Here is a 13,688-nt window from a genome sequence, read left to right as displayed (position 1 = left end):
TACTAACACTAATAAGGAATCCCTTGTTAGGATTTCTCAAAAGCACAGGAATAAGCAAGCTGGGAGATGCAAGGCCAAGTTTCTAGACCAACACACAGACCCTGCACCACAGAGCTCCTTACACAGCCCAAAAAATTCTCACAGAGAAGATGTGATCTCTGAGGATGTGTAGCCCCCAAAGACAGGAACAGCCACCCATGCCCCATTCATACCACACCCCTTGTTGGGAGTACTCAGGAGGAGGGGCCCAGCATCACCCTGCTCATCCTACAAATGGCCAAGTCTCACACAGCGGGCTTCTCAGCATGCACGCACCGCCACAGGTTGGAAGGATAGTTTACAGTGTCAGGTGTAACTCCTGAAAGTCTACACTTCTTTGTCAGGATGTCTGTGTCCAAACTCTTGCAGTATGAACATGAAATAAAACAAAATTTTAAACAAATAAAATGAGTTTCAGTTCTACAAGAAAAGAGCCATGGAGACAATGGCGGTGGTGACTATGCAGCGTTTTAAGTATTTTAACACTGCTGTAGTGTATTCTTTAACATGGCCAAGATGGTAAATGTTACATATATTTCACCACAAAAAAGTTTTTAAAAATTTTAAACACGTAAATATGAACTTGTATAAAGCAGTTGTTGGGACAACCCACTATCCAGGCCCCCCTCTGTCCATTTTAGATGTAAGCTTTCTCTCAATAAAGTCTTCCTACTCTTAAAAAAAAAAGAAGCAGTTGCTTTGTAGACCCTTACCACACGAAGTAATCAGGGTAAACCAACCTAAGTGGCAAGACAGACCTGAGTTAACTACATTTCATTAAAAGGGAACAATTAACTTGCTGCCCTAAATAATGCTTCGGGCCTTAGGGACTAAAAGCTGAACTGGCTCTTTGAGAAAAGACCCCATTAAAACACCTCATAAAAAGGAAAACATAAAACTAAGCTAAAAGGGCCAATAAGGAAAAATGCAGGTGTGGCAGCTCTTTCTCCAGGAGTAATTAACAAGAGGCTGAGAGGCAGCTGGAAAGGAAGGGAAAGAGGAAGTTGGTGTCCGTATGTATGTGCTAACGTGGATGTGTTAGAAAAAGGTAGCCCTCCGTTCCTAAATATCAAAAACCCAAACTAGAGGGAGACAGAATCTCTGGGAATCCTGCAGGCTATGTGCCGAGCACCTCCCAAGCTTTGGTCTGCGTTCCCAGGTGGATGTGGAAGGAAAGGCGTGGTGAGCCACCTCCAGGACACAGTGCCACCACATACACCAATCGTGTCCTTGCGGTCTGAGAGTGGTCAGAGCAGGGAACAAGAAGGACGCTACCTGCTGGGCGGGCGTGTATTTGACAGTGTGCGAGTAGTCATAATTATCAATGATATCCAAGTCCTTCACCGCATCACCAGGAAGAGTGCTGCTGAACTGCACGTTGAGCGGGGCTTTCCCAGCCCCCTTGGTGTAGACAGTGAAGTGGGTCGGCTTCCCATTCTCCACACCTAGAAGGACATGGGGGCGTGAGGGAGATCAGGCCAGCTGGAGCAGTTTCTCTTTTAGAACCAGTCTGACAGGTTCAACTGCACCATAGAGAGCCAGTGGGAAGGCAGGGAGGTCACAGCTCAGTCAGGAACACTGTCCCTGCCTCCATCAGAGTCCAGGGTAAGGCTAAATCCCTCTACACCCAGTGTCACTGAACACAGGGTAGCCCCACCCGGGCCATCTTACCTGTTTTGCTGAGTCCTGGGCCTTCTGCCTTCACTTTGCTGGCGTCATGGGAAGGATCAACTTTGACTCTGAAAGGACTGGCGGGGATTTCCTGTAGCAGAGACACTGTCTCAGAAGGAAAGCCCCTGAGATACTGCCAGAGCTTAGCCTTCTGCCCAAGCACATTGGGTGAACCTTAGCCCATTTACAGCAGTGAGTGGTGAGCAAACTTCCATTACTTAAGTGAAGACTGTGCACACTAGCATTAATAAGGCCATGAGAGGTCGCTACTCATGCCTGCAGCTCTGAGAGGAAAAACAAATCTGAAGGCTCTGAATCCTTACCCCAGATGTTGGGTACTGAGTATGAAAAAAATACTGGGGTCTTGGAGATTTAGCTCAGCGGCATAAGCGCCTGCCTTGCAAGCAGGCAGTAGTGAGTTCGATTCCCGGTACCGATAAAAGGAAAAAAGACAAAAAAAAAAAAAAAAAAAAAAGAAAGAAAGAAAGAAAAAAATACTACCCAGAGTAAGACCCAAACTGACCACAATATATAGGACTCTAGGAAGGAAACAACAAGGAGCTAAAGTTTCAGGGCTACGAGGACCGAAACGAAATGACTACAATTCCTCAGAAAGCATGTCGCAGACTGTCAGAATAAAGGCAAAAGAGGTGAAGTCTTCTCAAGACCATGACATATAGGCACAAAACTTTTTCCTGATGTTCCTGTTATTAAACAAAGTTAGTTTTTTTGTTTTTGGGGTTTTTTTGTCGGTACCAGGGATCAAACTCCCGACTGCCTGCTTGCAAGGCAGGTACTTATGCCGCTGAGCTAAATGCCCAGCCCTACAAAGTTAGTTTTAATCATAAGAATTTCCAAATTTCTGTCTTCAAGTTACTATGCACCCAATCATCACTATAACACACCTCACACTTCAAAACAACTCCCTATAAAAGTTTAAAGGTGGGGGCTGGGGATTTAGCTCAGCGGCATAAGCACCTGCCTTGCAAGCAGGCAGTCGTGAGTCCGATCCCTGGTTCCGATAAAAAAAATGAAAAACACCAAAAAAAAAAAAAAAAAAAAAGGTTTAAGGGTGGAGCCACAGTTACTGCTTCAAAGACATTAAAGAGGAATACATCTAGCAGTTACTTGTGTTTTAATCAGAAGCCTGAAGAAAGTTTACAACAAATCTGTCTCCAGTCGTACTTTTAAACACAAAATACTCTGCCTCACTTCTGTTATATGTGATAAAAAAAATAATTTAGTTGTGGGTATTTTTTCCTTCTCAGTTTTAAGGAACCAGAAAGAAAAACTATTGAACAGAAGTCTCAAGATACTTTCCTGTTGTTTAAATAACAAAAAGAAAACATGCACACAGCTGACCAGAAAGAACTCAGGATACTCCCGCCCGTTCCCTCCCAGGCTTCCAAACACACCTGTGATGCAAAGAGAACTTTGATAGTGTATCGTCCAGTGGCAGGAGGCACATATTTGACTGTAAATGTGTCATTAGCATTGTGAATAATGTCAAAATCCACATCTTCCTCATCCTCACTTAACACCCGGGCATCACACTTAATGCCAACGCTGACATCACCTGGAACAGACCAGCTTATTAAAACAACATTTTACAAGATACAGAACAATCACAAACCTGAACAATCACTTCCAAAAGGCAAAGGGGAAATTTCAAGTAAAAGATCTAAAAAGAAAAGATACTAAGTCAGGGCTTTGGAAAAGAGATAAAGGAAATCATCAAGAACCTGACACAGAGGCTCACTAATGAAAAACTACTTATCCACACAAACTACCTCCTGTTTCAAAGTTCACACTCCTCCAAACCCTGTAAAAAGAACTTTCTTTTCAAAGGAGTAAGAATCACTAGGTTATGTGAAACCTGTTCTCACCTTCCCCGGCCTCAGTGCAGTCCACTGTGAAGTGAGTGGGCTCATTTGCCTTCAGACCACTTTTTTCCACACCTGGCCCAAATACTTTGACCTTCTGAGGATGGCTACCTTGCCCAATGTTGACCTAGAGAAGACAGTGAAAATTTTACCAACTTTTCCGACAGGACCCAGCAAAACATCGTTAGCAACAATCCTGTGGGGCAGTCTAGAGCCAGGACCCTCTCCCCTGCAGGCCCAGCACCTCTCAAGGCCCACCACGGACTGGCTCTTTCCTTACATGTACTTCAGCTGTCAGGCACAGAGCCAGATACAGCAACAAAACAGACATTTTCATGCAACAGCCAGGAGTTGCCTCACAACCTACCCTGTAGGGGCTATGAGGGATATTCACGCCTCCCCAGACCACAGCAATGGTGTGTTTGATGGGTTTAACTGGGGTGTAGGAACAGGCATATGTGCCATCCATTCGGGTTTTCATCTGTATGTCAATTGGCTGGCCTTCCCCATCCTGCAAAAGAGCCAAAATTAGGAACAGAGGTGCCCTCACACTGTCTCTCTCAAATAGGCCACCATGACCTCTTGAGACAGCTGAGAACAGAGTGACCACAGTGTGCTGTGTTCTCATTCCACAATGACAACAGGTGATAAAATGTCACATCTTTTTGTTTTGTTTTGTTTTCTGAGGATCTCACTATGGTTCAAGTTGGTTTCAAACTCCTGGGTTTAGGTGATTTTCCCACTTCAGCCTCCCAAGTACTAGGACTACAGGTATATGGCATACATCCCATTTTATTTTTAACTATTACATGTTTTTCAATTTCAATCTCTACACTCAAGTTCTTTGGTCAATTACATTAGAGAAACATATTTTCAACTCCATTTGCAAACTTACTATAGTAATCTGAAATAAACCTCTTTCCTTAGAAGACAAATTATCAAGTTCATGAAAAATGCATCTCTTTACGCTAGTCTCAACCCTCACTTACCTCCATAAAATAGTACAGATTTTTGTTATTCCCAACCATGAATGAGAAAGAAAACTGAGGATCAACCCCACTACCAACCCACCATTCTGACAACACCTGTGCAGGTAGCCCATAGAAACTTACCTGGGCATAGATCATTAAGGGAGCTTTCCCAGCATCTTTAGGGTCCACGGTGAACTCAGCTGGGCTGTTGACAATGCACCCAGATCTCTCCAAACCTGGCCCATATGCTTGGACCTGGGGGAAAGAGCCAATAATGATTCTCGTTCCACAATACCCCAGTCAAGCCCTTATATCAGTGATGGTGAGCCTTTCAGAGACCAAGTGCTCAAATTATAACCCCAAACCCACTCATGTATCACAAACTGACAACACTGAGATTAAACCTGAATGCTCGGCTGCTGGGGTGACTTGGCTTGTGTATGACAGACAGCCTCTATGTGCCCACTGCAGCACCTGTGCCAGAGATTCATCATCGCTGTCCTATACAATGACTGGTGTCCAAGAAGTCTGGGGAAAGCAAAATGGCTTATGACTGGTGTCACAGTGTCCATGTAAAGATGGTTATGGGAAGGAAAATGTTCAAAGAGGCTGTAACTTTAAAATAAATAGTACTGGGATTAAGAATATGGCTCAGGGTAGAGCACTCTCCTAGCATACATGAGCCCTAGCCTCACAAAATAAAATAAAAATAAAAATATATTTTAAAAAATAGTGTAACCAGGCTCCCTGCCTTATTCTAGCTGCTAAAAGAACTCTTCTAGTAACTGGGGGAGGGACTATGCCTAATTTCTATGCTCAGAACATTTATTATGACAACATCTCAAAAGTTGGTACCTCTCTGATAGCAAAGGCTAATGGTTGGTCAAGGAATGGCCTAGATCAAGCCCAAATAATGCCAGCCCGCAAACAACTGCCCAAGTGTCCCATCAGCAGCACACACAGGGTGAGGATCACTTCTGACCAGTTGGCCAGGTTCACTCAGGCAAGATTCTTATCAGCCTCCAAAGAGCTGCCCTTGGAAGAAGCTGCTCCAACTTAAGAAGAAGCCCTCTGAAACGCTGCTCCAACTCAAGAGAAGGGAAACTGGAGGTGGGACAGTTGAGACAACCTTTATCTACCAGCATACCAAAATTTAAGTACAAAAGCTGGCAAGACTGGAATATGGTGCTCTGAATTACCGAACACTAGCAGCTCTGGAGTCCCCTGTGTAGGTCAAGTACTGTGCCAAAGGCTGTGTTTTCTTCATGTGACCTTAAATGTCCCTCAGTGGTCTAGAAAGCAGATACTAGTATCATGCAAACAGGATGGAGCAGTTCATTATTTGCCCAAGACTATAAAAGTGCAGAGTGTACTATCCAAAGATCTGAAAGAATCTCTGCCATCTCTTGACATTCTGCCATAGCAACTCTCAGAGGTTAGGAGTGTGAGGAGTCAGGGGAGAGAACCAGCTGGGCTAGCCCACCAGGTCTGGGTTGTAGTCTCCTGTGGCAGGGCGGATGAAGGCCATGTATGGGCTGTCTTTTATGTCTTCATCATCACACATGATGTGCACAGCATATTCTCCAGGTTCTTTGGGCCAGTATTTGACATCACATGATCCATCGTTCTGGTCATCATACTCAATCTTTGCCTGGGAAGGGCCTTCAATGGCAAACCCTGCAAAGTAGGGTAGAAGGGCGTCTTGTTTACATTGTAGAAAGAAGCTACTTTTACCAACTCATTCTTCCTTTAATTTTATTTATTTAGGTACCAGAAATCGAACTCAGCCTTGCACTTGCCAGGCAGGTGCTGTGCTGTTGAGCTATATCCCCAACCCAAACTCATTCTTTCTTCTTCCTGAAAAGCTAAATATCAGTAAAAACACTGATTTCCACAAAATCAAAGTCACCAAGTCTTCAATGGACGCAGAAAGGCTGGAATAGATACTTTTGTTTTTTACAACACACCTTTCTATCAGCAATATGTCAAAAAGTGCTAAAAGCCTTAAACTAGGGCCTGCTCCTTGCCCACCAAACTTATTTCTGGGCCTTTACCTGAAGGAAATTACAGAGGCTATGTACTCAGCATTGTTTAGATAGCACTAGCTTAAGAGATAACTGAAGAACCCAACAAGAGAAATACCTATACAATGCAATTACATGCATGCCATGGAAAATGAAGGCATATCCTGTCAAATGACTCATGTATACAGCTATAGAGAATTCCCCTAGAATGTTTATGTGGCAAATCAACATTCATATGTTTGTGGGGAAAAAGTCAGGAATGATATACCAAAAGGTTAAATATTATCTCCAGACTAGAAAGACATATGAAGATGGTTCATCTTTGGAGTAGAGAAAATTAAACATGATTTATTTTTCTCTCTTTTGCTTATTGCTCTAAAACAGGGCCATTAAAGTATGGAACAAAGGCCAAATCTGGCTTATTGTCTGTTTTAGTAAATAAAATTTACTGGAACATGGCCGTTCGTTCATATTTTCACCAAATGTGGTGGCACACACCTGTAATTCCAGCATTTATGAGGCTAGGCAGGGAGATTGCCGAAAGTTTGAGGCCAGGCTGAGCTACACAGTGAGTTTGAGACCAGTAACAACTATAAGGCAAGACCCTGTCTCAAAATCAAAATAAAAACCAGAAACAAAAAAATGTATTTTTGTATGGCTGCCTTACGGTTACAATGACAAAGTCACGTAAGTGTGACAGATTTACAGGAATAGTTTCCTGACTCTTAATCTAAAAATGATCATATAAGTCAGGTGTAGTGATCCAGAACAGTCATCCAAGTTGAAGGACATACTGGACGACACAGTGAGATCAAGGCCAGCCTGAACCACCCAGCAAGGCCCTCAAAATGTAAGTAAATAAATAAATAAATACAGGTTTATATTTAAAATATATTCAGATCCACACCAAAGAATGTATATATCTGCCAAGTTTTTTTTTCAATTACATAACAAACTTTATTCAAAATTTATGAGACTTTTACCCTGATTATTTATGTTTTACTGAGTATGTTAGGAACTATTTGGTCCATAGTGCCAGAGACCAAACCAATGGCTTTGCACACATGAAACAAGCACCCTACCACTGGGATACATCTCTAGCCCTTTTTATATTTTATTTTGAAGCAGATCTCACTAAGTTGCCCAAGATGCCCTTGAACATATGATCCTCCAGCCCCAGCCTCCAGAGGAGCTGGGATTATAGTCATTGTCAAGTTTCAAATTTTAGTAAAATTCACTTCCATTAGCTTAAAATAAGGGCCAGTCAGCAATACTTGCTGAGTGCCTGCCATGTCCCAAACACTGTTTAGGAACCACAGCTCCAACCAATGACTCTGCTATCAAGCAAACATGGATGGGTGAGTGCTGATGCCAAGAAGCAGTAGGCAACTAGAAAGGTCATCAGGTTGGGTCTGTGGTTTTTAAGGCTAAAATAAAGATCTTAACCCACTCTTTTAAAGTAAGTTTGTAGGTTTGTTGACTCTTGTTTTGGAAGGATTTCTAGGACATGCCAGTAAAACAGACATGAGAAGGTTTACTAGAGATAGAGATCCAGGACACACTTAAGAGCAGAGTGTGGGTGTTAAAAGCATTTTAAATGAAAACATGTTATAAGGTGGAGTAGGGCACATTTAAAAGGGTGTCTTTCAGAAAGGCAATCAAGGATGTGTACACCTTATGATCAGGTTATAGAGCAGGCCATTTATCTGTGTTTCAAGTTGAGACATGTTGTAAACATAGCTGGGGTTTTTTTGGGTAGAGAAAAGGAAATTGGTAGTTGTAATTCATAGGTTAAAAGGAGAGGGCCAGTGTCTGGAATTAAAGACTGGAACACTCCTAGGAAAAGGGGGGGTCACAATCAGGGGTAGCCTAAAGAAGCAGGAAAAAAACAATAAGCTTGTCTTGAAGCTGCAGTTTTTCTTGGAGGTATTGTAGAACCTTAAAATCTCAATTTCCTCATCTCCTTTTAACCTCTAACCTTTTTTTTTTTTAATTGGTTTTGTTTCACCACCCCCAAATCATCCCTTGACTTTGATGCTTTATTTTTAAGGGGTTGTAGAAGGTCAAAGATGTGACTGAACTGTTCTAGTGATGCAGAAGGGCATCACTCCTGTCTAGCTAGAGACCAAAAGTCTCATCTTGACTGATTTTAAGGAGATATAGATACAAACATTGGGTTTTTTAAAAGAACCACAGTTTTTGTTACTCCGAAAAAGAGGGCAAGGGCATATAAACATTAGCCCACAATAATAATAGATTATGTACATAAAGAATTTTACTAGTATCAGCTCAAAAAATGCAAACATTTTTTAATCAGGTCTTTTTGCTGAGCCAGGGTGATAGCTAGTTATTAATGCTTATGGTACAATTTGACATCGTATCAGTTTGCTATACAGAGGATATATTTTCAGAATGGTCAGGAGTAACATTTAGTTTTCATAATTGACAGATTTTACCATGTGTTCTTATTTAGTCAGTAGCAAACAATCTTAAAATCTTGATTCTCTTGACACTTTTACGTATTTTTTACATTTTTTTCTGCCCTGCTCAGAAGGGCAAGAGAAAATGACAGCTGTGATTCTACAGCAGCACTCAGAGAAGTCCTATGTGGTCAGGGACTAAAGGCAGAGAGGCCAGGTGACACCAGGCCCAGCTGCCCTATAATCCTCAGCCTTTACAAGCTGCTAGTCAGCTGCCTCCACTTACCCAGAGACCCCACTTCAGAACCAATGGACTCTACCACGAAGTCAGCTGACCGCCCCACCATGCCACCATGGAGACCAGGACCCCAAGCGCGAACTTTCTGCATGCCTGCTTCAGGGCCGACTTGAACTTCAAAGGGGCTAGAAGGAAGGGAACAGAAGCATTAAAGAACAGTAAACAAGAAGCTGCCTACAGCCATAAACTTCTAACATATTCTTTCCACTTACCTGATCCTTTCACTGAGTGCCAAACCCCAGGAAAGCCCTTCTCCACACAGGTCCCCCAACAGCCATTGTTATGTCAACAATATAAGATGGCTGCCTCGGGAGCCCAGGGGCCCCCGGATGGCACTCAAGCCATACTCTACTGCCTGGCACTATCCTGCAGTCAGTGACCTCCTATCAGAGTTCCCAGACTGTGGGCCCGGGGAGTAAGAAAGTCCACCCTTCTCCCTCTCCTACTTATGCTACAACAAGAAAGCTCAGTTGCATAGGCTGTACCTCATACATGAAAGAATGTGTTTTACCTTTGGTGGGGGGCACTTCTAGAAAGTATGTTTAAATATTAAGAATCCTGTACAGTAGTCCCCTTTACCCTCAGGTTCACTTTCTACAGTTTCAGTTACATGCAGCCAAATGTCTCAAATATGGAACATCAGGAGGTGAGCAGTAGCCAAGACTATGTCACAGCACCCACCTCATTCCCTTCACCGCGCCTCACCATGCAAGCATTGTGTCACCCCACATCACAGAAGGGCTGAGTGCAGCATAATACAGTATTTCACAGACTGAGTTCATACAGCTTGCTCTACGAACAATGCTCTTCTTCACTATGAGTTATTCTTGCTAATCTCCTAATTTATTTTATAAATTAAACTTTATTATGGACATGTATGTGTAAGAAGAAACATGGTCAACCTAGGATTTGGCACTATCTATGATTCAGGCATTTACTGCCTCAGGAATTCAGAGAGACTTCTGAAATGCCCAAATATTTCTCAAGGCAAACTAAATTTATTCAGAGTTTAAAGTTGCCCCCAGGAGAGCTCAAAAACACATGAGTGCAGGGAGGAAACACAACATCCACAAAGCAGAGCTGCAGATGGAATCCCTTGGTCCCTGACTCCTCTCACGTACATCATTTTAATGTAAAACCATTGCAGATTGTGCCCCACTGGCATTTGTGAACAAGGGCATTCACTGAAAAATGAGAAGCTCAGTTTATAGAAGGGTATATAGACACACAGTCCATTTGCTCTCTATTACTGTGCCTTTGGGCTTGCCTGCCTCCCACCAGCCCCAAACCACTAGCATTTGATTTAAAGCAAAGCAGCTGAAACCACAGCAACTCTCCGCTGCTTTTGAGAACAGGCCAAATGTCTGTATGCTACTCTGAGTGGGGAAAAAAAAAAGCTTTCAACAAAGCAGATCTCATTTTCCTTCTGCAGACTGCAAAGTAGCAGCCCGTGAGCCTGCCCTGGGCTAAAGCCTAGACTTACCTCTTCGGAATGTGGTGTCCCCCCCAAGTGATGGCAACACTGTACTTCCCCGGAGTGCTGGGGTAATACTCGAATGTGTAGATCCCATCCTGAAAGCCCTTCTGCTTCACCAACTCCTCCAGGCCTTCTGTGGGAAGAAAGCATGCAATCATTCCAGCGTGATCTGAGGCCCACAGCAAGAGCCAACACAAGAACAAAAGGGTGGCAACATCTACAAGACAGGCCATGTAGGAACACTAAGTAGCTCCCTAAGAGTGTGGGCCCCTAAAACCTAGAAGAAGCCTTCAAAGACAAAAGTAGCCTCATCTCTGCCCTGAAGTGTGAGCAATGGAAGATTCCCTGGCTAACTGGCTAGAGACGGCACTCTTGGCCAGGAGGAGTCCTGAGATCCTAGGTCTACTTAAAGACAAATCTGATCACATCTCAGTATTTCCCAGTAGTCATTGCCACCCTTCTCGGCCCCCTACAAACACAGAGGATGGGGGTGACCTTTATGAGTATCTGGCTTCAGTGTTTCAGCATACCTTTTTACACCAATACCGGACAACAAAAGCAAGAAAGCCCTTGTGTGTGATCTACAACAGGATGGGTTTTAGACACTACACCACAAACCCAGACCCAGCTATCAGGCAGGAACTTGTTTTATGTTGAGCCCTGAAGTTTGGCCAAGAAAGTCACTGAAACAAGCAAGTTTCCCAGGTCAGAAAAAAAACGCCTCTATGGCTCGTGTTGCAACAAGCTGAGAGGGAGGGCAGCCCCAGAGGAACCTGGCTCCAGGTCGAGGCAGTCTAGAACCTTGGCTGCTTGCAGAGGGTAGCTTGTCCCAAAACTTGGTGCTCTGTGATGAAATATTAACTTCCTGGAACTCAGAACCCTCCTGCCCCGGGCCACAAGGGCGGGAGCAGTCTCAGCACAAGCAGCTCAACTCCATGGGCCATGGGACAAAAACCACCTAGCACTGCTACACCTGCTACCAGAAATGCCGAGAACAGCTTTCTGTTCTGAGGAAGCCACCTGTCCCCATATCTGTTGTCTCCATTCCTAACGCAGAGAGTGAGAATAGGCTCCTGGGTAGAACCTGCCCTCCAGTAATGTGTCTTACCTACAAAGAAAACCTCATGTTAGGGAACTTTATTCTCCTCTTATGAACATTGACCACAGTAGTAATAGTAATAAATGACATAATTTCATAGTCAATAAATGTAACCTGCTCTGGGGAAATCACTGGCTTTGGAGAATATGTTTGAATGCCAGCTTAAGTGCCAACAAACTGTGTGACCTCAGAAAAGAATCTCCTACTCTGAGCCTAGGTCTTCCAGAATAAAAATATACTACTAATGAGTTGTTGTTCCACCAGCAGCATTTCCTCAATCCCTTACATGGCTTCTGCTTTTGCTCCTCTCAGTGGCCTTAAAGTAATGTAAAGGTAGCAAGCTGCCTACCGTTCTTGCCCACTTCCAGGGCAGACATTACAAACAAATCATGATTTCTTCCCTGGAGAGTCCAGACAGCCTCAATTCTTTGGCACAGCTCTCCAGATATACCAATCAGAACTGCCAATGGGATGAAATCCATATGCCATAACTGCAAAGTTAGTGAAAAATCACAGCTGAGATGAGAATGAAAGCAGCACTTACTAGGTCCCTTCACAGTTATGCTGAGATCTCCGCTTCCAGCAGCTTTGGTATCAACTCTGAAGTCTGCAGTCTCCCGGATTCGAACACCTTTGGGCTGCAAGCCCCGGCCACTGGCCCGGCAGGCATTTGGATTGCAGGCTACAAGCAGAGTTTTGACATCAGTTCAAACTTTCATTCTTAGTCAGAAATAAGAAAACCAAGGTAACTTGGAGCCAATCTCCAGGAAAATATTTGCTTTGTACAAAGAAGTACACAGCAGTTGCCCAAGCCCAGGGTCCCGTTCAGGAAGCAAACTCACTCACAGACAAGGACACAACCCAGCTCTGTCTAGCCACACTGTAGAAAAACTGGACAAAACTACTTTGGCAATGAAGACAGGAGAGTGCAGCAAGCCCACTTCATGCTCCTGGATGGGCATTTATTCTTTAGTTAGCACAGAGTGCTGGACATTACTCAAACCTCACTGCTATACTCAAGGGCCCAGTAATTGGGAAGATCAAACATTTTCAAGTCTACTTGGAAAATTCAGTGCTTGAAAAAGTCTGTCTAGGTTCCAAACCATGGGTCAGCCATTTCTGAAGCTCTAAACACTGTTGTTGTCTTCTGCATGAACAGCCAGGCAAAACAACAAAGAGCTCCAGAGAAATGGTTGAGCCTACTCAGCCAAAGCAGCCCAATCTTTCAGCACTAGCTGTTACAAGATGCTTAGAACCTGGGAGGTTACAAAAGCAAGGATCAGCAGAAAATGCAACTGCCAACTTGATTTCTGGGGCTATTTTAAAATGCTAATGCTCTCAGTCTAAAAGTTAAAAACAAAGGTACTTTCTAATGTTCTTTTCATGAAAGGTCCACATGGACCTCTGGAGCTAGTCAGAGGTTGATAAATGACACCTCTGTACCCTAAGAATTTTTTATGCAGAATGGGCAGCCTTCTTTCTCATTAAGCAGAAATAGGAAACTCATGGGTATAAAGTCCTCTTGTCTAATAGGCAGCTTTTCCTTTCCTAGTCTCACACTGCATGCACCAGGGTTACAGACTCCAGAAGAGATTCTAATGCACAGGAGGAACGTAACTGAATGCCTGGCTGTTTCTCCCTGCCATGTCCACAACTTTCCAAAGGTACAGACAAAACATTCTTGGAATTAGGATTTTAGATGGATTGTGGATGGGCATAAGTATAATTGTGATACTTTGACAAGTGACATAGGTTTTCCATTGTGACACATCTAAAAGTCCTTTTAACGTTAACAGGAGGCAGTAA

General features: G+C 43.5%; 1 protein-coding gene across 6 annotated transcripts in view; it reads right to left on the bottom strand.

The window, feature by feature from the left end:
- Flnb (filamin B) overlaps positions 1-13,688 on the bottom strand; it is a 148,140-nt gene that overhangs the window by 50,715 nt on the left and 83,737 nt on the right. For all 6 annotated transcript variants that reach the window (XM_063257340.1, XM_003480081.5, XM_013143874.3 and 3 more), the window contains exons 9-18: positions 12,427-12,564; positions 10,790-10,916; positions 9,295-9,431; positions 6,048-6,241; positions 4,706-4,819; positions 3,961-4,104; positions 3,597-3,720; positions 3,126-3,286; positions 1,711-1,801; positions 1,315-1,484 (exon numbers count right to left, since the gene is read on the bottom strand). In XM_063257340.1, coding sequence (XP_063113410.1) covers positions 1,315-1,484; positions 1,711-1,801; positions 3,126-3,286; positions 3,597-3,720; positions 3,961-4,104; positions 4,706-4,819; positions 6,048-6,241; positions 9,295-9,431; positions 10,790-10,916; positions 12,427-12,564 — 1,400 coding nt within the window. The remainder of the gene's footprint in view (positions 1-1,314; positions 1,485-1,710; positions 1,802-3,125; positions 3,287-3,596; positions 3,721-3,960; positions 4,105-4,705; positions 4,820-6,047; positions 6,242-9,294; positions 9,432-10,789; positions 10,917-12,426; positions 12,565-13,688) is intronic.

The sequence above is a fragment of the Cavia porcellus genome, unplaced genomic scaffold (genome assembly GCF_034190915.1).
Source record: "Cavia porcellus strain 051 isolate PalLab524CR breed Dunkin Hartley unplaced genomic scaffold, mCavPor4.1 scaffold_10, whole genome shotgun sequence".
NCBI classification, from domain to species: domain Eukaryota; kingdom Metazoa; phylum Chordata; class Mammalia; order Rodentia; family Caviidae; genus Cavia; species Cavia porcellus.
The sequence above is the reverse complement of the archived record's forward strand: the minus strand, read 5'-3'. Positions and strand labels throughout refer to the sequence as shown.